This window comes from Lepidochelys kempii, chromosome 1 (genome assembly GCF_965140265.1).
Source record: "Lepidochelys kempii isolate rLepKem1 chromosome 1, rLepKem1.hap2, whole genome shotgun sequence".
Lineage (NCBI taxonomy): Eukaryota > Metazoa > Chordata > Testudines > Cheloniidae > Lepidochelys > Lepidochelys kempii.
The window spans coordinates 211872965-211900802 of NC_133256.1; the positions used below are offsets into that span (position 1 = coordinate 211872965).

Sequence of the window (27838 nt, forward strand, 5' to 3'; positions counted from 1 at the left end):
CAGGCCTGTACTCTTCCACAATGTTACTCTTTGCCTGTGCATAGGGAATAATACAGAAAAATGATCAACTGCCTCAAATGATCAACTGCCACCACTCCCAGCAGGAATACGTAGGATAGTGGTGGTTGGTGACTCTCTTCTGAGGAGGATGGAAGTACCCATCTTTCGCCCTGACATGGCATCCTGGGAGGTATGCTGCCTGCCAGGGGCCCATATCTGAGACCTTACGGAGGGATTATCGAGGATCATCCGGCCCTCTGACTACTACCCCATGCTACTCATCCATGTGGGCACTAATGATACTGCAAGGTATGACTCTCAGCAGATCAGAAGTGACTACAGGGCTCTGGGAGTATGGGTGAAGGAGTTGGGTGCACAGGTGGTGTTCTCTTTGATCCTTCCGGTCGAGGGTATTGTCCTAGGCAGAGACAGATGCATCCTGGAGGTGAATGCCTGACTGCGAGGGTGGTGTTTCCAGGAGGGCTTTGTCTTCCTTGTCCTCGGGATGCCGTTCCAGGAAGAAGGACTGCTAAGCAGAGATAGGGTCCACCTATCAAGGAAGGGGAAGAACCTATTTGGATACAGACTGGCTAACTTAGTGAGGAGGGCTTTAAACTAGGTTTGAAGGGGGCAGGTGACCAAAGGCCAAAGGTAAGTCAAAAACATGGAGACTTGGAAGAAGGGTCGGAATTTGGGGGAAGCATGGGGTGTTATAGCAGGGATAAGGGAGAGACAAGACAGAACTGGAAATGCAAGTAAATAAAGACCACTATGACATAGTTGGCATTACAGAGACTTGGTGGGATAATATGCATGACTGGAATATTGGTATAGAAGGGTACAGCTTGCTCAGAAAGGACAGACAGGGAAAAAAGGGAGGAGGTGTTGCCTTATATATTAAAAATGTATGCACTTGGACTGAGGTTGAAATGGAAAGTCTCCAGGTAAGGATAAAAGGGGTAAAAAACAAGGGTGATGTCACGGTAGGGGTCTACTACAGACCACCTAACCAGGAAGAAGAGGTGGATGAGGCTTTTTTTAAACCACTAACAAAATTATCCGAAGCGCAGGACTTGGTGGTGATGGGGGACTTCAACTACTCTGTTGGGAAAATAACACAGCAGAGCACAGATTATCCAACAAGTTCTTGGAATGTATTGGAGACCATTTTTTTTTATTTCAGAAGGTAGAAAAAGCTACTAGGGGAGAGGCTGTTCTAGAATTTGATTTTGACAAATAGGGAGGAACTGGTTAAGAATTTGAAAGTGGAAGGCAACTTGGATGAAAGTGATCATGAAATGGTAGAGTTCATGATCCTAAGGAATGGTAGGAGGGAGAACAGCAAAATAAAGACAATGGATTTCAAGAAGGCAGACTTTAGCACAGGGAGTTGGTAGGTAGGATCCCATGAGAAGCAAGTCTAAGGGGAAAAACAATGGAAGACAATTGGCAGTTTTTCAAAGCAACATTATTAAGGGCACAAAAGCAAACTATCCCACTGCATAGGAAAGATCAGAAGTATGGCAAGAGACTACGCTGGCTGAACCAGGAGATCTTCAATGATCTAAAAATCAAAAGAGTCCTACAAAAAGTGGAAACTTGGTCAAATTACAAAGGATGAATATAAACAAATAATACAAGTATGTAGGGGAAAAAATTAGAAAGGCCAAGGCACAAAATGAGATCAAGCTAGCTAGAGACATAAAGGGTAACAAGAAAACATTCTACAAATACATTAGAAGCAGAGGAAGACCAAAGGCAGGATAGGTCCATTACTCAATAAGGGGGAAAAAACAATAACAGAAAATGTGGAAATGGCAGAGGTGCTTAATGACTTCTTTGTTTTGCTTTTCACCAAGAAGGTTGGTGGTGGTTGGATGTTTAACACAGTGAATGCCAATGAAAATGAGGTAGGATCAGAAGAGGCTAAAATAGAGAAAGAACAAGTTAAAAATTACTTAGACAAGTTGGATGTCTTCAGATCACCAGGGCCTGATGAAATGCATCCTAGAACACTTAAGGAGCTGACTGAGGAGATACCTGAGCCATTAGCAATTATCTTTAAAAAGTCATGGAAGACAGGAGAGATTCCAGAAGACTGGAAAAGGGAAAATATAGTGCCAATCTACAAAAAGGGAAGTAAGGACAACCTGGGGAATTACAGACCAGTCAGCTTAACTTCTGTATCCGTAAAGATAATGGCGCAAATAATTAAGCACTCTGTTTGCAAACATCTAGAAGATAAGGTGACAAATAACAGTCAACATGGATTTGTCAAGAACGAATCATGTCAAACCAACCTGATTACTTTCTTTGACAGGGTAACAAGCCATGTGGAATATGGGGGAAGTGATCGACGTGGTATATCTTGACTTTAGTAAATCTTTTGGTACTGTCTCTCATAACCTTCACTTAAACAAATTTGGGAAATACAATGTAGATGGAGCTACTATAAGGTGGATGCATAACTGGCTGGAAAACCGTTCCCAGAGAGTTGTTATCAGTGGTTCAGTCATGCTGGAGTGGGGTCCTCCAGGGATCAGTTCTGGCTCCAGTTCTGTTCAATATCTTCATCAATGATATAGATAATGCATAGAGAGTACACTTATAAAGTTTGCTCATGATACCAAGCTGGGAGGGGTGGCAGGTGCTTTGGAGGATAGGATTAAAATTGAAAAAGATGTGGACAAACTGGAAAAATGGTCTGAAGTAAATAGGATGAAGTTCAATAAGGACAGTATTCCACTTAGGAATGAACAATCAGTTGCACACATACAAAATGGGAAATGACTGCCTAGGAAGGAGTACTGAGGAAAGGGATCTGGGGAGTCATAGTAGACCACAAGCTAAATATGAGTCAACAGTGTAACAGCATTGCAAGGAAAGCAGACATCATTCTGGGATGTATTAGCAGGAGTGTTGTAGGCAAGACACGAGAAGTGATTCTTCCGCTCTGCTCCATGCTGGTGTAACCATTCTGCCCATCAGAGTTGGCAGCAACAAGGGCCGGGTTCAGTATCTAGGGGTTCCATTCCAATAACACAATGCAAACCGGCTCGAGCCCCCACCCAGTGACCTGGGACAAATATATACCACCCCCTCAGGCGCCTCTAAGAGGCAATACTTCCCCTCTCGCAAGCACAGAGTCTGAGTGTAGCAAAAGCCTTTTCATAAGAGAGAGAAACAATGTGACATCATCTTGGGGAAACACCACCAACAGAATTCATAACACAAACCATGAGCAAAAACCCACCCCAAGCAAATTGGGCCATGTCCTTTCCCTTTGATTCTTGAGTCCAGCAACACAAAAGTCACCCAAAGTCCCAAAAGTCCAAGAACCCTAAAGTCCAGCAACCCAAAAGTCTCTGTTTCTGGTGAGTCCAGAGTTCAAAAGTTCATCTGTAGAGTTTTAACCCCTCCAGCCTGTGTGGAAATGCAGGGGAGGGGGAAAAAGAGTAAAGGGGCACCTTACATGCTCCAACAGCTGACTGTCCCACCTCTCTGTGGGTTTCTGCTGCAGCCTTCACCCCCAGCTGCTCCTGCAAGCCACTTACCAATATATCTTCAGGCCCCCTACTACTTAACACAGTACTCAGTGATTTCAGCTTACAGTAGGGGAGCCCCAGTGCTGGTGCACCATTAGCCCAAAGTGGATTGAGCTCTGCAATCTGTAACCAGACTCCCAGTAGAATCAACATTAGCTCTGTTATTACACAATAGAGAGAGGCAGTGACGCAGTTGGCATTTATGGCCTTCAAAAGGCACCTATACGACAAGATACAAATGCCTAGCCACAACCTCTCTCCATTCACTGAGTTTTGGAACCCATGTCCCTTGCCTAGTGAGTGCTACTTAGTTGATGGCAAGTCCCTCCATCATAACAAAAAGCCAAGTACAGTTCCACTGTCCTTGATTCACATAATCAGGATAATAACACTTGGGTTTGTTTAGTCTGGAAAAGAGAACACTGAGAGGAGACATGATAACATCTTTCAAGTACATAAAACGTTGTTACAAGGAGGAGGGAGAAGAATTGTTCTTCTTAACCTCTGAGGATAGGACAAGAAGCATTGGGCTTAAATTGCAGCAAGGGAGGTTTAGGTTGGACATTAGGAAAAACTTTCTAACTGGCAGGGTGGTTAAGCACTGGAATAAATTGCCTAGGGTGATTGTGGAATTTCCATCACTGGAGGTTTTTAAGAGCAGGTTAAACAAATACCTATCAGGGATAGTCTAGATAATACTTAGTCCTGCCAGGAGTGCAGGGGACTGGACGAGATCACCTCTTGAGGTCCCTTCCAGTCCGATGATTCTATGCAGATCCAATGCTAGTGCCACTGTCAAGGCTGCTATTTTTCATAGTTTGAAAATTATGAGTCTTTGATGCCAGGTGCTGTTGCAGGTCTCAGCATCTCTCTCTCTTTCTTCCTCCCCTCCTCTTCTCCTTAGTTGCTCCCTCTCTCTCTCAGGGGAGGGCAGGTTTGTGTTTGAGTTCTGGATCCCCTCACCACACTGCGTGCTCACAGGCAGCACAGAAATAGGTAGCTGCATCCTGAGATAGCATCTTCTTTTCAGTTACAGCAGACAGCCCTTCTTCTTCTCTTCTGTTCAGAAACTTGCTCTCCTTGTAGCCCTTCATACAGAAGGGTGGTGATGCAATGATATCAGTAGCTATTTACTTCAGCCCTTCTCCCTGGGTTTGCTGGTACCAGACATGTTTGTCTGGGCAGTGTCGTTCTGGTAACAGCTCATGGTCACATCCTCCCCAGGTTTCTGGATTGCTGCTCTTAGCCATTGCGAGATGCGATCTCCAGCCCTAGCACCTATGAGAGCAAGAGGTAAAAGAAGAGAAGTATATTAGACAGGCACCAAAGGGTCCTCCACCTCCTCTGTCCATACTCAGGGTCATGGGCAGCGAGTATCATAGGTGGGGTAGGCTGTGTCTTACCAAATAGCCTAGTGTGCCCTGCCCATGCTCCGCCCCAGGGCCAGGTCCCCTCCTGCGGTTCCCAGCACTCTGCCGTGGCTGGCCCCAGGGAGTCAGGGCGGCTGGGGCTGCACCAGCCAGTAAACTGGGGCTGCCCGTGCTGCCTGGCAGCCCGGAGCCCCAGGGCCAGTAGTGCTGCTGCCCGGTGAACAGGGGCTGACCACGCTGCCCGGAGCACTGGGGCTGGGGCCTTGCTCCCAGGCTGCCCAGTGCTGGGGCCGGGGGCTGTGGTGGGTGTGCTATGGGCTCCTGCAGGGAAGTGTGGGCAGATGGAGGGGCGGATGGGAAGGGATGGAGTCTTTGGCACAAGGGGAGGGGCCGGGGCCTAGCCTCCCCCGACAGCCAGGTCTCCAGCTGACCATGCTCAGGGTGTTCATTAGCTGCAGAAAAACAACTGTGCTGCTTTCCCCCCAGGGCAGCCTGGGATTTATGGGGCCTTACCAGACATTGGAAGGAGCAGAATTTTCAGGATTTCTAACAACAGATGTTCCTTAACAGTCAGAATATACTAAGGTAACAGGAAATGGTTGGAGGCCAATTCACCACGCACTGCTGTGACATTCCAGCCCATGTTTCACCACTCAGTCACTATGAGTGGTTACTGAAGCCCAATTTAATTAAAGAAAGGGTTCTTCTGATCTATAAGGTGGATAGAAAGCTGGCTGAATCGTCTGTCTCAACAGGGAGTGCTCAACGGCTTGATGTCTAGATGGCAGCTGGTATCAAGTGGAGTGCCCCAGGGTTCGGTCCTGGGGCCAGTTTTGTTCAACAACTTCATTAATGACCTGGATGATGGGATGGATTGCACCCTCAGCAAGTTTGCAGATGACACTAAAATGGCGGGAGAGGAAGGTAGGGATAGGGCCCAGAGTGACCTAGACAAATTGGAGGATTGGGCCACAAGAAATCTGATGAGGTTCAACAAGGACAAGTGCAGAGTCCTGCACTTAGCATGGAAGAATCCCATGCACTGCTACAGGCTGGGGACTGACTTGCTAAGCAGCAGTTCTGCAGAAAAGGACTTGGGGATTACAGTGGATGAGAAGCTGGGTATGAGTCAACAGTGTGGCCTTGTTGCCAAGAAGGCTAACAGCATATTGGGCTGCATTAGTAAGAACATTGCCAGCAGATCAAAGGAAGTGATTATTTCCCTCTATTTGGCACTGGTGAGGCCACATCTGGAGTATTGCGTCCAGTTTTGCCCTCCCCTTCCCCCCCTCCCCCAAAAGGATGTGGACAAATGGGAGAGAGTCCAGCGGAGGACAAAGAAAATGATTAAGGGGCTGGGGCACATGACTTATGAGGAGAGGCTGAGGAAACTGGGATTATTTAGTCTGCAGAAGAGACGAGTGAGGGGGGATTTGATAGCAGCCTTCAACTACCTGAAGGGCAGGTTCCAAAGAGGATGGAGCTAGGTTGTTCTCAGTGATGGCAGATGCCAGATCAAAGAGTAATGGTCTCAAGTTGCAGTGGGGGAGGTCTAGGTTGGATATCAGGAAAAACTTTTTCACTAGGAGGGTGGTGAATCACTGAAATGGGTTACCTAGGGAGGTGGTGAAATCTCCATCCTTAGAGGTTTTTAAGGCCCAGCTTGATAAAGCTCTGGCTGGGATGATTTAGTTGGGGTTGGTCCTGCTTTGAACAGGGGGTTGGACTAGATGGCCTCCAGAGGTTTCTTTGAACCCTAATCTTCTATGATTCTATGATCTCAAGAGATCAGAGCCAGGTCAATTTTTAACTCAGATCTTACCCAATAATCATGCTGCTGCCAATCCTTTAGTAATTAAAATCTAAAGGTTTATTCATAAGAGAAAGGAAGAAGAGAGTTAACATGGTTAAGAAAATAATTTACATACAAGAGACTGCAAAGTTCTTATATCAGGTTTGAAGCAGTGATGCAATAAACTACTACTGTGCAAAAGTCTCTCTGGAAATTACCCAAAGAGTCTGGGGGTCATCAGTCCTTGTTTAGATCTTCCTTGTTAGAAATCCAGCCCAGAGAAATGAAGGAGGAAATGAAGACAACATGGTGATGTTTCCAGATGTTATACCCTCTCCCATGTGGATGGAATTTTACTGTCCCAAACAAATCTCTATCTCAGTTTGTGGAAAATTACAGGCCCAAGATAGAGTCCAGCGTCAAAAAAGAAGTCACATGCCCTTACATGGCTTGTTGATTCACAGGAGCAGCCATTGCCCATATTCTTTCTAAATCATCCTCAGGAAGGCTCACCGGACATGGATAAGCTTCTTCTCTGGCTCATTGTGAGAGTCAATTGCCCTTCATGGGCCATCAATACAAAGCTGTTGGGCTTCAATGTAAATTATACCTTCTGTGTACTACCCCAGAAATAAACATATTTGGTATATAGATCTATATAGCCAATATTCATATTCAGGTACAGTGATGACACACAGATATACACACAATAAACATACTTAGTAAATCATAACTTTTCCATTGACACCTTACATGATATACTTTGTACAAGATTTGTTGCAATTCTATAACAGTGGTAGCAACAATGATATCCAATGGTCATATTTCAGCCATACAACTAAGGCTATATACACACTAGCACTATTGTTGGTAAAACTTTTGTTGATAAGGGTTGTGAAAAAAAATCCAGTTGACCGACATAAGTTTCACTGACAGAAGCACCCCCTTCTCCCCTAACCTTGCACTGCCCTCCTGCTTCCTCTTTTCCACTAACCTTGCACTCCATTCCTTCTCCACTTCTCCCCTAACCCTGCACTCCCCACCTTTGACCCTTCTCCTCTAACCCTACGCTCCTCTCCTATACCCACATCTCCCTAACCCTGCACTCCCCTTCTGCTTCCTCTTCTTCCCTAACCCTGCACTCCCCTCCTGCGACCCTTCTCCTGTATGGAAAAACTTTGGCAAACCAATAAAGTGCCTGAAACCACTATTGCTTATTGCTAATAGGAGCCAAGTCAGCAGGCCGTAAATTGGCCATGTAGTGGCCTTAGCTTAACCAAAGCAGGAGGAAAGGGGGTACTGCGTGCCACAGAAAGGGCAGCTTGACCCCGTGTCCTTCCTGCTAAGAATGTTAAAATTGCTGATATATGTATTTAAAAAAACCAGAAAGCTTGTCTATTTTTGCCTTCAAGAATGTGTCTGTCAGAGCCTCAAGGCATAAACACTCTAAAAAAACATATCTGGTTAATTAGCGGTCATAAAAAAACCTCTTGCTTAACATTTAAAAACTGCTTGCTTAGCAAGTTTTCTTTAAGTAATATGTTGTATTACTAATGTATAAATAAGGGGAAAAAGTTTAAGGTAGCTGAACTCTTCGGGAAGGTTTCTTCAGGAACACTCCCTCTGGACACATCTTGGGGTCCCCACCGGCAGAAGGAAGTTTGGCCGACGGAAGCCTGTCGCTGTGCCACTCGAAAGCTACACTCAGCTTCGGTAATTATCGAGGGTTGGGGGTGTTTTACTAACCTGTTCCAGATGTGTGTAAGTGCTTAAGACTAAGTAAAGTTTAGCTTTAAGTAAAAGCACTCTTGTGTTGTCCTGTTTGTGCCAGCCATCTATCAGTTGGATGGCTGGGTCTCTCTTAATTTATTTCCTAACACCACCTCGCAGAAAGTAAAAGTTACCAAGAGCTTTGGGTTAAAAAAAACCCTGGGTAACACTCCTCTAACCCTGCACACCCCTCCTGCGTCCCCTTCTCCCCTAACTCCTGCACTTCCCTCCTGCGCCCCCTTCTCCCCTAACTCCTGCACTTCCCTCCTGCACCCTCTTCTCCCCAACCCTGCACTCCCCTCCTGCACCCCTTCTCCCCAAATGCTGCACTCCCCTCCTGCAGCCCTTTCTCCCCTAACGCTGTGTAACCCTTCTGCCAGTCAGAGTTGGCGGCAGCAAGGGCCTGCTTCAGTATCTAGGGGTTCCTTTTCAACAATGCAACACAAAACTGGCTTGAGCCCCCACCCAGTGACCTGGGACAATTACACACTACCCCCCAGGCACCTCTAAGAGGCAATTCTTCACCTCTCGCCAGCACAGAGTTTGAATGTAGCAAAAAACTTTTTAATAAAAGGAGGGAAATAATGCAGCATTAATTTGGGGAAACACCGCAAACAGGATTCATAAACATAAACCATATGCAAAAGACCCACCACCAAGTAAGTTGGGCAGTGTCCTTTTCCTCTCAGGTTCTTAAGTCCAGCAACTCAAAAGTCCCTTTAACGTGCCCATCCCTTCTCTGCACCCCACTCACAGTTGCTGTCTTGGGACAATGGAAACCCAGAGTTCAGAAGTGCATCTGCAGAGTTCACCTCCCACCCTGGATGTGAGGGAAAGGAGGCAGCTTATTTGCTCCACTACTCAGGCTCTCACTCACGGTCCCTTTCTGTGGGGCTCTGCTCTGTCACTCTGCCGCAGCAGCCACCCTGCTGGCTGCTCACCAAGCCACTCCAGCAGCCACCCTTATCTAGGTGCCAGTGATTTCAGCTCTGCAGCACATAACAAGACCCTTAATTAAGTCTAAATTAGCTTTATTATGACACAGTGGAAAAAGAGAGTGTCTAATGGTGTCTAGAACCCTTGGGCAAGGCCTATGCTGCTATGTACAATCACTCATCCCTACCCTCACTCAACTTACTGGGCTTTGGAACCCCTATCCCCTGACTAGTGAGTGCTGTGAGTTGAGGGTGAGTCCCTCAGTCAGGAAATGTCAAGTACAGTTCTGCTGTCCTTGATTCACACAACAAGGATAACAGCGCTTTATTACTCCTGCCCCAGTAACAAGGAGACTGGGGATTTCACACCAGCCAAAAGTGATCATTTGGACAAGCAATCCCATCATACTGATCACCTAGGCAGGGTGGGTGTGCCCATGCAAAGGAGATCAGCTCCTGAAGTCTTTTTCCACAGATCACCACTAGATGTCAGGGGAGAGCTCATTCAGACTCTGATTACACCTGCATTCCCTCCTTTGCCCCCTTCTCAGTGAACCCTGCACTCCCCTCCTGCACCACCTTCTCCCCTAACCCTGCACTTTCCCCCGCAGGCACTCTATGCAGCTGGCCTCCTACCTCCAGTGGTTGCCCATAGCTCGCTTAAAACCAGCCTTCTGCCCTTCCCACCAGATGGGACTCAAAGACCTGCCTGCCTATCTGTCCTACTGCCAGGGAGAGCCTGCTTCACTGTGGTGAATGGACCCACAAGCTTGCGGGGCACAGGGCACTGAGCACCCTGGGCTCTGGCTGATACCACTGGGCAGCCCCATTTTTACGCCCCCACCAGCTTTACACCCTGGGCGGCTGCCTCTCTCCCCCGTCCTGGTCATTCTGCATGACTAAAACTAATGGATGTTGGGCTGGAGATCAGGCTTCATGATGCTCCTGCATCATGGGGTTTCACACCCTAATGTCTACACTGTTAACTCCTGTAGGTTTTTTTTTGCTCTGGTGACATACCCTAAGTGACATCTCTGTCCACTGTCACACCATTTCTGTGTGTAGTTGGGCCTGAGGTATATGTGTAGGAAAGTACATGAGGTGAGCAGCACTGGCAAGTTATTGCACAGGTGTGAGGCACAAAGTTCTCACCGTGCTTTACTTGCTGCACAGAAATACACTGCAGTGTCTTTAACCATCCCCAGATTGATCGTCAGGGACGTGTTCAGCGTTGCTGGCCGTGCCACACTGTATCTGGTTTGGAACTGATCTTCTATTATTGCTGGATTCCCATCTACAGAGAAGGCTACCAATTGCAACTGCCTTTCTGAATCCTTCTTTTGCTGACACCACAGGACAGTATAGTAGGAGCTGTCGTCATGTTCACATGGGAAACTTCCCTTGCTCCCATTCTGGATGACTATAAACTTCTCCTTCTGTGTCACCATCACCCCATTGCAAAGACCTGCAAAGGAGAGTGGAGGGGGCAGGGTGAATGAAGGCCAGGGCGGATGGAACATACCTCACTTGGTCTCTGCGCATTTCAGGATTCACCTTCAAAACTCCTGCCTTTATTTTCAACTAGGGTGACCAGATGTCCCAACTTTACAGGGACAGTCCCGATTTTTGGGTTTTTTTTCTTATATAGGCTCCTATTATCCCCCACCCCCATCCCAATTTTTCACACTTGCTGTCTGTTCACCCTATTTTCAACCCCTCCACGGACTGGTCTAATCACCTCACTGACCTTGTGTTTGTTCTGCTTCCTCTTCACTTCTATCAATGGTCTCTCTTCATACAACCTTACCACAGTCAGTACATAAGCCCTCTCCCATGCACTTCCTGCCATCTGGAAGTGGTCCTTTCTAGTTTCCTCCACTCATCTAGCAAAGGCCCCTTCACTTTGTCCTACACACTCTTGCCAATTTGGTAATAGGGCCTTCTCCTCTGTGATTTCTCTCATATTCAGCAAACATGTTACCGCTAATGCTGCATCTGATTTCAGATGCTAAAGAAAGTAAAACTGCACCATCTTGTAGTCAGCAAAGTATATCAGAGACAGTTTCTTACCGGCCAGCAGCTGGAAGCCAAGGGAGACACCAATGCCCTCCACATGGCATCTGCAGCAAAGACAAGACAGAGTGATGATTCTCAATAATTGAACAAGGCGCAGCATGCCTTTCAGGGGGAGGAGCTCTGTAAAACCACTCAAGGGGAGGAATTGGTGATCATGAGGCAGGGCACTTATTGGAGGGGGCGAAGCACCCAGAACAAGTTGGCAGCCATGTTGTGTTCCATTTATGATAGAACTTAAAACCCTGATCCGCACACCCCAGAATTGTAGTGGTTAGATATTCATATGCAAAGTGTGCACCTTGAGCCCATCTCCCACTACAGAAAGCCTGCTGATGCTTCACATTGAAGAGTGTCAATATTTCGACATTAGGATTTCATGGTCTTGACCGTGAGCATTCTGGGAAATGTCAGTTTTCTGCTCCGTCAGTGTGCTGGCCAAGTGGTGATTTCTTTCTGCCTCTTTAAATCCCCTTTGCAGTTCCAGTGGGAGAAGTCACATGACCTGTTTGTAGCATTACTGGCAAAGGACAGCTGCCATGTTCTATCCCTGTATTGGCTACATTTTGGTGATAGGTGACAATTTCCTAATTAGAATGCACAGGTGCCAGAGAAATGTGGGAGTTTTTAGTAATTTGCATCTGCAAATGCTTGAGGTTTACAATAAGTCAAGGACACCCTACTCTATGGCTCTCCCCATCTCTCCTGTGTCCAGACATTCTCACCCAAACCAGGTCATTGGCTATGTGTTACACGGGTGAAGCTAGAGACAAAATAGACATAGCCAGGAAGATTGTTGACTCTTTTTCTGGTTTTGCTCTTTGCTGCTTTGTTTTGTTAGCACTATGTTGCCCTCCAGTGGCCATAGCCAAGAAGGTTAATAGAAGATAGTTCTGGTAGTCTAGCTTCTTTCTTCTTCTCCTTTCCTGGAAATCCAAAGCATTGTACCCACCGGGGAGTTGGTTAAATGCCAGCAGTGCAGGCAAAGACAGGGTGCACTGTCTGTGAGAGTGGCTAGTGCTTAAAAGCAGGACCAATCCCCAATTTTTGCCCCAGATCCCTAAATGGCCCCCTCAAGGACTGACCTCAAAACCCTGGGTTTAGCAGGCCAATGCGCAAACCACTGAGCTATCCCCCCCCCCCCCCCCGCCCAATACTATATATGAAATGGAGATGCGTTTGTGTGGAGGGACAATAATTTATTAAATATTATTTCAGTCCCCAGGTCCTGAACAGCTTATGCCCTGAGTAGGAGCATCAATGGCCCTGATAACTGTTACTCTCTGTCTGTCTAGCACCAATCTCAGTGCTACTTGAATGCTTAGATGCAGATCCATAGCTAGAGTCACTATCAAGGCTGCTATTGTTCCTAGTTTTGAAGGCTGTGAGTCATTGATCTCAGCTGCAAGCTGATCTCTTGCATCTTTCTCATACACTCCCCCCACCCCCGCCATGCCCCTCTGAACTGTCTCCTTAAGGGGAGAGCAAGTTTTTGCTTGAGTCACTGATCCGCTCACAGCAGTGTGTGCTCACTATCAGCACAGAAATAGGTGGCTGCATCCCTGGCGGTCACTTTCTTCACAGTCATGACAGACAGCTTCTGTTGTTCTCTGCTGATCATGAACTTGCTCTCATCGAAGTCTTTCTCATAAGAGGGACTTGACCCAATATAAGTAATGACTATTAACTTCAGAACTTCTCCCTGGGGTTGCTGGTACCAGAGCATGGTACCAGTATCGTTCTGGTAACAGCTCATGGTCACAGCCTCCCCTGGTTTCTGGATTGCTGCTCTTGGCCACTGCAAGATGAGGTCTCCAAGCCCAGTACCTGTGTGAGCGAGGGGGAAAGGAGCAGAGATACATTAGCCCGGCACAAAAGGGGCCTCTGTCCAATGCCATCCCTGTCTGTGGCTAGCCATGCTGCTGTATCCCCATTGCAGGATGGGAGTTCTGGCTTCTTACCAGGCATCAGAAGGAGAAGAATTTTCAACATCTCTAGCAACAAATGTGACAGGATTGGTTCTTGTAGCACTTGAATTTTGCTAAGGCAACAGGAAGTGAGAGGAATGCAATACCCCTCCCACTGCTGCCACTTGGCTCTGAAAAGTGTGTCAGGGAAGAAAGAAATGACACTTTGTCTCAGATATTTACCTCTATATTACAGACTTCCCAATCAGCCTTTTAACCCAAGGCCTGAGCATTCATGGTGGTTAAAGATCCCAGAGCATTCTATCTACTGCCGTGTTTGCCTCCAGCAGACCCCTGGACAATTCCAACAGGGTTAAAAGTTTTGGTGTGTTCTCAAAATCACCCCTGCAATTTCATGCTATACAGTATTCAACGTGATTTCCCATCCTATGCCAAAGTCATGTATTGTACTTGCCAGAATGTCAGCAAGCAGCGAACAGCAGAGCGGCTAACAGAGGGAGTTAGCCTGGGAGTTCGCCTGGGGAGAGCCCGCTTAGACTTACATCTTGCCAGCTTCTCTGAGTAGTTACTACAACTCGGTCCCTAGTCTGTAACTGTGCATGGGATTATTCCATCCTAAGTGCAGGACTCTGCACTTGTCCTTGTTGAACCTCATCAGATTCTTTTGGCCCAATCCTCTAATTTGTCTAGGTTCCTATCCCTACCCTCCAGCATATCTATCTCTCCTCCCAGTTTGGTGTAATCTGCAAACTTGCTGAGGGTGAAATCCACACCATCCTCCAGATCCTTAATGAAGATATTGAACAAAACCAGCCCCAGGACCGACCCTTGGGACACTCCACTTGATACCAGCTGCCAACTAGACATGGAGCCATTGATCACTACCCGTTGAGCCTGACAATCTAGCCAATTTTCTATCCACCTTATAGTCCATTCATCCAGCCCATACTTCTTTAACTTGCTGGCAAGAATACTATGGGAGATCGTGTCAAAAGTTTTGCTAAATTCAAGGAACAACACGTCCACTGCTTTCCCTTCATCCACAGAGCCAGTTATCTCATCATAGAAGGCAATTAGATTAGTCAGGCATGACTTGCCCTTGGTGAATCCATGCTGACTGTTCCTGATCACTTTCCTCTCCTCTAAGTGCTTCAAAATTGATTCCTTGAGGACCTGCTGTATGATTTTTCCAGGGACTGGGGTGAGGCTGACTGGCCTGTAGTTCCCAGGATCCTCCTTCTCCCCTTTTTTAAAGATGGGCACTACATTAGCCTTTTTCCAGTCGTCCGGGACTTCCCCTGATTGCCATTAGTTTTCAAAGATAATGGCCAATGGCTCTGCAATCACATCCGCCAACTCCTTTAGCACTCTCGGATGCAGCGCATCCGGCTCCATGCACTTGTGCTCGTCCAGCTTTTCTAAATAGTCCCGAACCACTTCTTTCTCCACAGAGGGCTGGTCACCTCCTCCCCATGCTGTGCTGCCTATTGCAGTAGTCTGGGAGCTGACCTTGTTCGTGAAGACAGTGGCAAAAAAAGCATTGAGTACATTAGCTTTTTCCACATCCTCTGTCACTAGGTTGCCTCCCTTATTCAGTAAGGGGCCCACACTTTCCTTGGCTTTCTTCTTGTTGCCAACATACCTGAAGAAACCCTTCTTGTTACTCTTAACATCTCTTGCTAGCTGCAACTCTAAGTGTGATTTGGCCTTCCTGATTTCACTCCTGCATGCCTGAGCAAAATTTTTATACTCCTCCCTGGTCAGTTGTCCAAGCTTCCTCTTCGTATAAGCTTCTTTTTTTGTATTTAAGATCAGCAAGGATTTCACCATTAAGCCAAGCTGGTTGCCTGCCATATTTGCTATTCTTTCTACACATAGGTATGGTTTGTCCCTGTAACCTCCATAAGGATTCTTTAAAATACAGCCAGCTCTCCTGGATTCCTTTCCCCCTCATAAAAAGAAAAGGAGTACTTGTGGCATCTTAGAGACTTACAAATTTATTTGAGCATAAGGTTTCCTGAGCTACAGCTCACTTCATCGGATGCATGTAGTCCAACCCCCTGCTCAAAGCAGGACCAATCCCCAACTAAATCAACTAAATCACCAGCCAGAGCTTTATCAATCCAGGTCTTAAAAACCTCTAAGGATGGAGATTCCACCACCTCCCTAGTAAGCCATTCCAGGGCTTCACCACCCTCCTAGTGAAATAGTGTTTCCTAATATCCAACCTAAACCTCCCACACTGCAACTTGAGACCATTGCTCCTTGTTCTGTCATCTGCCACCACTGAGAACAGCTGAGCTCCATCCTCTTTGGAACCCTGTTTCAGGTAGTTGAAGGCTGCTATCAACCCCCCCTCACTCTTCTGTTCTGCAAACTAAATAAGCACAGTTCCCTCAGCCTCTCCTTATAAATCACGTGCCCCAGCCCCCTAATCATTTTTGTTGCCCTCCACTGGGCTCTCTCCAATTTGTCCACATCCTTTCTGTGGTGGGGGCCCAAACCTGGACGCAATACTCCAGATGTGGCCTCACCAATGTTGAATAGAGGGGAATAGTCACTTCCCTTGATCTGCTGGCAATGCTCCTACTAATGCAGCCCAGGATATGCTATTAGCCTTCTTGGCAACAAGGGCACACTGTTGACTCATATCCAGCTTCTCATCCACTGTAATCCCAAGGTCCTTTTCTGCAGAAATGCTGCTTAGCCAGTCTGTCCCCACCATCAAGTGATCCATCCCGTCGCCCATTCCCAGCTTCTGGCAAACAGAGTCTAGGGACACCATCCCTGCCCATCCTGGCTAATAGCCATTGATGGACCTATCCTCCATGAATTTGTCTAGTTCCTTTTTGAACCCTGTTATAATATTTATAGTAATTGAAACACAAAACTCACAAAGTAACAAAAAACTAAGCTGTTCCCCTGAACAATACAGGCTACAAGTGCCCAGAGGTCTTTCACTTTGCATGCCCGTGTCTGCTGCAAAAAGTCTGTTTCTCTGGGAAGCCAACAATGCCTCTGTGGGTTTGAGGCCAGGTGTGCATCATCTCTCTCTCTCTCTCTCTCTCTTACATTATTGTCAGCTCTATCTCATTTGGGTGTAAGGTTTCTGATTGAGTTGCTGATCTCCTCACAGCACTGTGTACTCAGTGGCAGCACAGAAGTAGCTGGCTGAATCCTGGGTTCTCAGATCCACAATGCTCATGGAAGAGATCCTGGTATTGGGTCTAGTGATTGGAAACTTGGGTGCATTATACCCCTCCTCATAACTAGCATTGGACCCATACACACTTTGGGCTATTAACCTTGGACCATCTCCCTGGAGCTGCTTGTACCAGTACATGTAAGAGTAGCTGGTTTCATTCTGGACACACTTTATCTTCATGGTTTCTCCAGGTCTCTGGGTTGCATTTCTAGGGAATTGAGAGATGAGAACTCCCAGTCCAGAGCCTGTGTGAGAGAAACAGAGCCAAAGCCCTAGAAATTAGCAATGAAAAGTCCAATGAAACCACATTAAAAATGCCTGCCACTCTCCCAGCCAATGTAGGATTGCTCCTATAGCATAATCTCCATGGCATCACCAATTCAGGCTCTAATTATTTCAGCGGCACTGTTTCTGCCTCTTCCCTTGGGAGACTATTGCACAGCCTAGTCCATCCTCATTGTTAGGAAGCATTTCCTAGTTTCTAGACTAACGTTTCCCCCTTTTACACAGTTTCACCCCATTTACCTCTAGTTACATCACCTTTTCCTACCCAAAACAATTCTCCTTCCTCCTTGATATGTAACACTCCAGATATTGTTGTCATAGTACCTAGTTCTCTTCTCACTAGCAGTTTGGCTGAGCTGAATATGTTTAATTCCATTAACCCTTCTTCAATGGATAGTCCCTAGGTGCCCCCAACACTTTCACTGATATTTTCAGAACTCTCTCCAGTTTGTTGACATCACTTCTGCATCCAATTCCCAGAACTCTGGAAAGATCCATATTAATGTCCTGGCCTGTATGTATCTGTAGGGAAGCTGTGCTCTTCTTGAACATCTGGCTGGATCCCGTCTTTCGTAGGGGTCAGGGAAGAATTTCTGGGTTCTTACCAGGCACCAGAAGCAGCAGGAAACTCAGCATTTTTGCCAATGAATTTTATTCTTCTCTTTTTTTACTTCTTGGTTTTTATGAAGGTGACAGGAAGTGGTGAGGAGACCAGAGCCCCTCCTTTGCCTCTGGCTTCCTTTTGAAAACCTGGGGAGGAGAGAAACCTGTATAATGAATGATAAATAAAGTTCTTATAAATGAGATATAAAACTGATTTCCTGAGTATTTGTGGTCAGAAAAGATCCTTTAGCACTTTAGACAAGAGAAGCAGGAGTCATTACCCTGGGCAAATCCCATCTCATGGTATTCCATTCTGTCCTCCAGCAGTGTAGAAGATGTTATTCTGCACTTTCTTTCCTGAAAGACTGAGCCATGTGCTGAATATATTACAGTTTTATTGGTGCATCACCAGGGCCATGGAAATGTTTCTAGTTTTCTAGAATTTTCTCCTCAGAATCTGTGGAATATTTTGGAAAATGGGGATACTTTGAAAACAAATTCAATCAAAACACAAATGGTAACACCCAGTTGTTCAGTAAATTCATTTTAAATTCATTAGTAGATTTTTATACGATTCACTTTCATTCTGGCTTCTCTTTCAGAATGTTTTAACACATCTGCCCCTTTCACCCAGAGATCTTTTTTTACCTTCCTTGAGATCTTTCTGCCTAGCTCTTTCACTTCCCTCAGTCTCCCCATCCCCTCACTGTGGAAATCTTCTCCCATCTCCTCCCTTCCTGCAAGAGAGAGAGAATCCAAATCTGTCATGTAACTGCATGTTGGTGTTCAGTAGATGAACAATCTACAATCAGCTGTGGGGTTCTTGGGACTGGGTGCTGCAGGGAAGAGACAGGAAGGGGGAAAGATCAGAGGAGCCATCCCATTGTTCATGGGTGGGGAGGCAGGGGTGATACCACACTGAGCTGCTGGTCTCTTTGTTCCCACCTTTGTTCCCAAAGGTGTTGGCTGCTGGTGGCAAGAGGCTCTTTGTCTGCTTCCTGCAGAAGCTGTGGTTGGCTGCCCTTCCCCAAGAGGCAGGGCACTGGGGAAGTCAGCCAATCAGAGGGGGCTTTCCCCCCAGGAAGGGCTGAAATTTGCCAGAGGGTTGGAGCTTCTCCCATCATCACAGTCTGGAATGTCAATGTGTATTAGCATCTATCTATCCTCTACAAACCCCTCTATGTCTCTCCAGTGCCAAGGAGGCAAAATGAAATGACAGGGCAACCAGCCATGACAGATTGCAACTACACCAGGGTTAAAGCCCCTGCTATTACCAACTCCAAGAGGAGAAGTATACTCTGCACACATAGGACAGGTGTGACCCAAACCCCACTTAAAGAAAGCACAGCCCCAAAACCAACTTCCTGTAAGTGTGTTCCATGTTGCCATGTGGAATGTGCTAACACAGAAAGGGACTGGGTACAAGACAGCTCTTGTCAAAGAACTCACCCATTATGAGATCACAATCACTGGCATCACAGAGGCCTGTCTGACACATCTAGTTACTGTGGAAGGAGCAGCCTTCCTTCACACTGGTGGTCCACTGCAAACCCAAGGTATGGCACTTGTTATTAGACAACCTTTAGCACAGAGTATAATCACAGGGAACCCCATCTCTCCACACTTATGGTATGCTAGGCTCCAATATCATTATGGACACTTACTGTCATTTTGGCTTATGGACCAACAGAAGATGCATCACTTGCAGAAAAGCATGCTTTCTACCAACAGCTAGCAGCAAAAATCCAGTCAACTCTGCCACAGGACACATTGCTAGTGCTCAAAGATTTCAGTGCCATGACTGACTGTGATTGAACTGGGTATGAAACCTGGTGTTTGACATTGTGTGCCGCCAAGGCCTTGTTTGTTATGGGCTCCTCATTTAGGCACTTTAACAACCATTGCTGGACCTGGTTTTCAAACAGTGGATGTGCCATGAAGGAAATTGACCACATCCTCATTAGAAATCATTCTATAGTGAAATCTCACTGGGTTTTCAGAAGCAGAAGCCAACTCAGACCATAGACTAGTTGTCACTCATCTTTCACTATTTTCTTCCAACTCCTCACAAGCCAGATGTCCAAGAACAGTACAATGACCAACGTCTTTCTGAGGATCTTGTTAAAGCCATGAAATACGCACAAGCCATCAAGGGTCACAGACATACCTTTGGTACCCTCTCAGATTATGTGGAGATTGTCTGGAGTGGTGTACATAACGCTATATCACATGCTGCCACTGCAGCAATCACAGAATCATAGAATCATAGAATATCAGGGTTGGAAGGGACCCCAGAAGGTCATCTAGTCCAACCCCCTGCTCGAAGCAGGACCAATTCCCAGTTAAATCATCCCAGCCAGGGCTTTGTCAAGCCTGACCTTAAAAACCTCTAAGGAAGGAGATTCTACCACCTCCCTAGGTAACGCATTCCAGTGTTTCACCACCCTCTTAGTGAAAAAGTTTTTCCTAATATCCAATCTAAACCTCCCCCACTGCAACTTGAGACCATTACTCCTCGTTCTGTCATCTGCTACCATTGAGAACAGTCTAGAGCCATCCTCTTTGGAACCCCCTTTCAGGTAGTTGAAAGCAGCTATCAAATCCCCCCTCATTCTTCTCTTCTGCAGGCTAAACAATCCCAGCTCCCTCAGCCTCTCCTCATAAGTCATGTGTTCCAGACCCCTAATCATTTTTGTTGCCCTTCGCTGGACTCTCTCCAATTTATCCACATCCTTCTTGTAGTGTGGGGCCCAAAACTGGACACAGTACTCCAGATGAGGCCTCACCAATGTCGAATAGAGGGGAACGATCACGTCCCTCGATCTGCTGGCTATGCCCCTACTTATACATCCCAAAATGCCGTTGGCCTTCTTGGCAACAAGGGCACACTGTTGACTCATATCCAGCTTCTCGTCCACTGTCACCCCTAGGTCCTTTTCCGCAGAACTGCTGCCTAGCCATTCGGTCCCTAGTCTGTAGCGGTGCATTGGATTCTTCCGTCCTAAGTGCAGGACCCTGCACTTATCCTTATTGAACCTCATCAGATTTCTTTTGGCCCAATCCTCCAATTTGTCTAGGTTCTTCTGTATCCTATCCCTCCCCTCCAGCGTATCTACCACTCCTCCCAGTTTAGTATCATCCGCAAATTTGCTGAGAGTGCAATCCACACCATCCTCCAGATCATTTATGAAGATATTGAACAAAACCGGCCCCAGGACCGACCCTTGGGGCACTCCACGTGATACCGGCTGCCAACTAGACATGGAGCCATTGATCACTACCCGTTGAGCCCGACAATCTAGCCAGCTTTCTACCCACCTTATAGTGCATTCATCCAGCCCATACTTCCTTAACTTGCTGACAAGAATACTGTGGGAGACCGTGTCAAAAGCTTTGCTAAAGTCAAGAAACAATACATCCACTGCTTTCCCTTCATCCACAGAACCATCATAATCGCCATCATAAAAGGCGATTAGATTAGTTAGGCATGACCTTCCCTTGGTGAATCCATGCTGGCTGTTCCTGATCACTTTCCTCTCATGTAAAGTGCTTCAGGATTGATTCTTTGAGGACCTGCTCCATGATTTTTCCAGGGACTGAGGTGAGGCTGACTGGCCTGTAGTTCCCAGGATCCTCCTTCTTCCCTTTTTAAAAGATTGGCACTACATTAGCCTTTTTCCAGTCATCCGGGACTTCCCCGGTTCGCCACGAGTTTTCAAAGATAATGGCCAATGGCTCTGCAATCACAGCCGCCAATTCCTTTAGCACTCTCGGATGCAACTCGTCCGGCCCCATGGACTTGTGCACGTCCAGCTTTTCTAAATAGTCCCGAACCACCTCTATCTCCACTGAGGGCTGGCCATCTCTTCCCCATTTTGTGATGTCCAGCGCAGCAGTCTGGGAGCTGACCTTGTTAGTGAAAACAGAGGCAAAAAAAGCATTGAGTACATTAGCTTTTTCCACATCCTCTGTCACTAGGTTGCCTCCCTCATTCAGTAAGGGGCCCACACTTTCCTTGGCTTTCTTCTTGTTGCCAACATACCTGAAGAAACCCTTCTTGTTACTCTTGACATCTCTTGCTAGCTGCAGGTGCAGGTGCGATTTGGCCCTCCTGATATCATTCCTACATGCCCGAGCAATATTTTTATACTCTTCCCTGGTCATATGTCCAACCTTCCACTTCTTGTAAGCTTCTTTTTTATGTTTAAGATCCGCTAGGATCTTAAATCATCTTCACATGGTTATGCAAGAAACCTCAGCTTTCTGAAGAGGCCTTTGATATATTAGCAAAAATGGCAGAAGCACATAAGCAAGGAGATGTCCAAGAATGTAAATATCTGAAAGGCATTTTCCAGGTCATGGCAAAATTTGTCTGTGAGATCTATGTCAGATCCCTGGCTGACGAAGCAGATAGACTAAAAAACAATAATCTTCCTCCTGCCTACAGTGCCATTATGCACCTGGCTGGCAGCAATAAACAGTCTTCTATCATCCGCCTTATGAAACCAGATAGTTCTGCCTGCTCATTGTCAGACGAGGTTCTGGACAGATGGAAAACACATTATGAAAGCACACTGACCCACAGCCCTGCTAATGACTGTCTAGAGCTATGTGACCTGGTGAACCACAGAGTTGCAGAGCCAGGGATGAACACTAATCCTCTGTCATTCGAGGAATTATGAAAAGTCATCCAAAAATTACAGAATGGACATGTTGGTATTCCACCTGAACTGCTCATAGGTGCCTTGGAAATATGAACGTCAGCCTACGTCAACTGTTCAACGAGCGTGGGCATCAGGCAAAGTACCAGCAGAATGGAAAGATGGCATCATAGTGTCCCTGTGCAAGGGCAAAGCATCTTACACCACGTGTGGCAACTACAGGCCAATCTCATTGTTATCCATCCCTGGAAATGTCTTTGCTTACATTTCTTCTTAGTAGGATGCAGCTGCTCCTTAACAGATACCGTTGTCCACAGCAATCAGGTTTCACTGCAGGGCAGTCAACAATGGATGCTGCCCTTACTCTTCAGCTTCTGGATGAGCCACAGTGAGAATTTAACCACCAGCTTCACATAGTATATATTGACATCAAAGCTGGTTTTGATTTGGTAGACAGGTCAACACTTTGGTTTGCACTGAAAGGAGTGGGTATTCCACATGCTCTGCTAAATCTGGTGCATGATCTTCCCACCAGTACTGGTGTGAGAGAGCATGTGTGTTCACAGCTTTTACCATGTTTCTACCCAACCTCAAGTGTGGAGCAGGGATGAAATCTTGCCCTGGCACTATTCTGTTGAGCTATTGACTAGATATTAGGACTTGCTCTTCTACATGTCAGAATCAAGTTTGGTCAAGAAGAGTTTGCCAACCAAGATTACATCAATGATGCTGTCTTGCTTACAGAGAAGTCATAGAATATCAGGGTTGGAAGGGACCTCAGGAGGTCATCTAGTCCAACCCCCTGCTCAGAGCAGGACCAATCTCCAATTTTTGCCCCAGATCCCTAAATGGCCCCCTCAAGGATTGAACTCACAACACTGGGTTTAGCAGGCTAATGCTCAAACCACTGAGCTATCCCTCCCCCTCTGTCTTGTTTACAGAGAAGTGTGTTTGGTTTTATTTTGCTTGTTAACTTACTTTATTCTGTATGTGATTACTTGAAACCACTTAAATCCTACTTTTTATACTTAATAAAATCACTTTTGTTTATTAATTAACCCAGAGTAAGTAATTAATACCTGGGGGAGCAAACAACTGTGCATATCTCTCCATCAGTGTTATAGAGGTGGGACAATTTATGAGTTTACCCTGAAGAAGCTTTATACAGAGTAAAACAGATTTATTTGGGGTTTGGATCCCATTGGGACTTGGGTGTCTGGGTGCTGAAGACTGGAGTACTTGCTGAGCTGTTAACAGTGAAGTCTGCAGCTTTGGGGGCGTCGTTCAGACACTGGGTCTGTGTTGCAGCAGGCTAGCATGTCTGGCTCAACAAGGCAGGGTTCTGGAGTCCCAAGCTGGCAAGGAAAATGGGCTCAGAGGTAGTTTCAGCACATCGGGTGACAGTCCCAAGGGGGTCTCTGTGACTGAACCTGTCACCATTGGGGACTTCATTAGATAATGTCTGGTGTGATGACATCAACTGTGGTCACTCTGGCTATGATCACTAAATGAACAGCCTACAAATGAACAATTTACTATCAGCTGTGGGTTTTTTGTGGCTGGGAATATTTATAGGAATAGTTTATTAGCATCTATCTATCATTGCCTGATATGGATCCTGTAGTTCTATGGTGATTTTGGATAATAAGGGAAAAGAATACTTTAGAGAGAGCTTGGGAAATAAAGCAGAACAAGGGCACTGTTGGAAGTTGCTGGGTGTATCAGGAGAACTCTTAGCCACGGGGATGTCATTTTAGTGCTTGTGGCTAAATATGGGTGTTTGTGCAAATTCTGCTACAGGCATCAATATCAACAGGTGTTACTGACACCCAATCTGTGTCTATAACATTCACTAGGAACCAGAGAGACTTGTCTGTGATGGAAAATAAAAAACAATTTCATACTCACAGAGAGAGGCAGAGCATGAAAGCAGAGGAGAGGAGCCCAATGACATCAATGTATGGCCTCTAGTGCTCCTCCTTGGCATTGCACCTTGAAATATTGTTTTGATATAAGTTCCACTTTGAAACTGACCTAAAATATTTCTGTGAGAGACTAGAAATGGCCAAGAAATCTGCAGAATGGGATCTGGAGCTTTTCATCTCTAGGACCTAGTGTGATGCTGTATGGAATCTGGGGGACACGCGAAGATATTATGAATATTAATATTGTAAAATTGTAATGAGTTATTTCAGATATGCCATGTAATGTATCTGCAAAAATGTTATAATTTGTCAGATATAATAATCTCACTTATGTGTTTGTATCACCTTTGTATTATGAGTTATAGATATGTATGTCCATATTTCAAACTTGTGCTATGCTTCTGGGTGTCAGCCCCAGATTGTTCGGCAACAGCACTGCCTTGCCTGATTGATGGCCCATTGAGAACCATCAATTATACAACTGACCCATTAAGAGAAGGCAGATACAACTTATGACTCAGCAAGGCATGCAGGGGCATGCCTATGGACAGGACTCTAAGGTTTTTCAGGCTGTGTGCTGGACAGCTTGTGTTTGAAACAAAGGAAGCTCAGGCCGCATGGCAAGAGACTATAAAAGGCAGCTGCATCTTCTCCATTTTGTCTTCAGTCCTGCTTCTTACCTCTGGAGGAACTTTGCTACAAACTGAAGCTCCGAACAAAGGACTGAATGACCCATCCAAGCCATGGATGCATTCCAGAGGGACTTTCAAGCCAGCAAACTCACCAATAGTGCTAGGAACTTGATATATGGATTTTGAAGTCTTTGTATGTATGTGACTGCTTTACCACTTAACACCTCTCTTGTTCTTTCTTTATAATATATATTTAGTTTTAGATACTAAAGGATTGGCTGGCAGCATGGTATTTTGAGTAAGATCCTAATCTATACTGACCTGGTGACTTGGCTGACCCTTTGGGGTCAGAAGAATATTTTGTATATGTCAGCAGAGTTTAAAATAACTTCTCACTGTACTGGACGTAGATGCTGATTGGGAGCCAGAGACTGGAATGCAATAAAGGGGGCTGTGCGGTTTTTTTTTTTTGGTTTTTTTTTTTGCTTCTTGATAACCGGTGTGGGGGATCAGAAGCACAGTTTGCGACTGGTTGGGAGGTTTAACTTCAGTGTTACCCACCAGTTTGGGGAGTATCTGCTTTCCCTTTTGCAGCCTGCCCTGACCTTGACATTTCCAGTGAGGGCTGCCCCGGGCACCCCCGGTCACACCTAGGTTCTGATCCATTTATTGTTTTAGGGAATTTTAATGCTCTGTTAGTTACTTTAAAGTTACTGCATTGACAGTCCTTGGGGTAAAGTTTTTCCAGTTCATAAAATCCAGTTCAATGCTCTTTCAATCTAAGCGATTATTTTACTTTAGTCTAAGAAAAAGAGAAACAAAGAAAGATGAAATATAAAGTGACTTTCCTGATTCAGATCTCAGAAGCAGACATGAAGACTTTTTTGAAGAAGCACATTCTGTAAAAAACAGAAGTTAAAACACGAGGGACAAGGAAGAAGAGTGATGCACTTGGGAGTTCATAAAGACAATATAAGGGGTTAACAAGGCAGACTAACCTGAAGGAGTATTTAGCTGATTCCAAACCTTTATCAGGTAGTGTTTTGACCACAAAGGACTGGATCCACAAAGGTACATAAACACCTAAATCTGGGAATTGGGTGCCTAACTCCCATTTTTAGGTACTACTGTGATGCACAAAACTTTTTCTTGGCTGCTGCCTATCCCTAAACTCACTTGGCACCTACGTTTTCAGAGTAAACCTTCCCTAGGTGCCTATGTTTCTCTGCCTCTAGGCATACCCACTTCTGCCTTGCTTTAGGTGCCTAAACACCTAAGGCCCAGAACGATCCAGGGTATGATAGGTGTTTGGCCACCTGTCACTCCTGCAGGGCCTGAGCCAGTAGGCATGTTCTGAGGACGCCTCGCTTCACACAAAATGATTGGGTTGGAAGGAGGAGAACGACAACCTCCTTCATAACCTTTGGCCAGTGGTTAAGGTACTCAACTGGGATTTTGGAGACACACCAAGGTCAAGTCTCCCCTCTGTCAGATGCGGGGAAGGGATCTGAACAGGGATCTTTAACCCCCCAGGTGAGTGCCCTAAACACTGGACAACAGACCAATTCTTGTTCTCTTGTCTCTTCTTCCCCTTTTTCTGGCTAGCTGGTCACATGTTGCTGGATCAGTCTTTTCCAGGCTTCCCTGTCCAGTGCTCGTCCCATGCCCACTCCATACTCCCATATATAGTCTATCCACCATTTTCTTGGCCATCCTCTTGTTCTCCACCCATGAATTCTAGTCTTTAGTGCCTCCCTAACATGCCCATACCATTGCAGCCTCCTTTTCAGCAACTTCTCTCTAATACTGCAGGTCTCACTCCTGAAGACACCTTTCTGCATGTGGTCAAGCATTGTCACCCTCTCTCACTGGCCTCAGACATCTCATTTAAATGGCTTCAAGTCTTCTCAAGTGCTTCTCTTTGATTGCCCATGTCTCTGATCCCCCTCCAGTGACCATCACCAGGAAGGCTAATAGAAGATATTTACATAAGAACATAAGAATGGCCATACTGGGTCAGACCAAAGGTCCATCTATTCTAGTATCCTGTCTTCTGACAGTGGCCAATGCCAGGTGTCCTAGAGGGAATGAACATTCCTGATAGTCTAGATCAGCGGTTCTCAAACTGTGGGTCGGGACCTCAAGTGGTCATGACCGCATTTTAATGGGGTCACCAAGACTGGTGTTACACTTGGTGGGTACTGGGGCTGAAGCCAAACCCCAAGCTCCACTGCCCAGGGCCAAAGCCTGAGCCCCACTGCCAAGGGCCAAAACTGATCCGAAGCCCCACAACCCAGGGCTGAAGCTGAAGGCCAAGGGCTTTAGCCTGGGTGGCAGGGCTCAGGTTACAGGCCTCCGGCCTGGGGCTAAAGCCCTTGGGCTTTGGCTTTGTCCCCCTCTCCCCCATCTGGGGTGACAGGACTCGGGTGGGCTCAGGCTTCGGTCCCCCGTCCTGGGGTCATGGAGTAAGTTTTGTTGTGAGAAGGGGGCCATGGAGCAATGAAGTTTGAGGACCCCTCGGACAATGTATTTCAATGAGTACTCATATATGCCTCTGACTGGAAGTGCTATGGCTGCGCTGTGATGATCAGTTGGCAGGTCACTTGGCCACCAGAAGACCTCCTTCCTCGTTGCCTGTTTTTTCTCATGAGTTTACAAGCAGGCTGAGGTCCAAACATATATGGACTCCTATGAATGCTATACATGTACCAAGACACCCTGAAGCAGACCCCTTGGCACATTAGTACCTCTGAAGACTCTGGCTAGGCCTTGCTCTGCCATCAGCCCAGACTTTATTGTAGAACTCACAGCAGGGAGTTTGTGTTTTCTCGGTGGCTCTTCCAGGGGAGCACTCCTAACCCATTTCCTCTTACCCAGAGGTGTGGGCCTCATTCCCCTCGTTCTCATAGGTGGAATACAGAGTGGAAATAGACTATGACTTTCTCCTGTGCTCTTCCCTCTTCCTGCATCAGTTGTGAGCAGAGATCCAGGGAGAATCTCCGCTCTGGGAAGGGAGATGCAGTAGCAGGGGGAGGAGATTTTTACAGGGAGAGGAGGTGACTCTGAAGCGCTGTGTCTAGACTGCTGGAACAGAAATACACAGCCGAGTCCTCT

General features: G+C 46.3%; 1 gene segment (V, D, J or C); it reads right to left on the reverse strand.

The window, feature by feature from the left end:
- LOC140898634 (T-cell receptor beta-2 chain C region-like) overlaps positions 1–27838 on the reverse strand; it is a 131958-nt gene that overhangs the window by 101216 nt on the left and 2904 nt on the right. Inside the window, 2 exon segments of the C gene segment in view lie at positions 10575–10739; positions 22735–22747. Coding sequence covers positions 10575–10739; positions 22735–22747 — 178 coding nt within the window.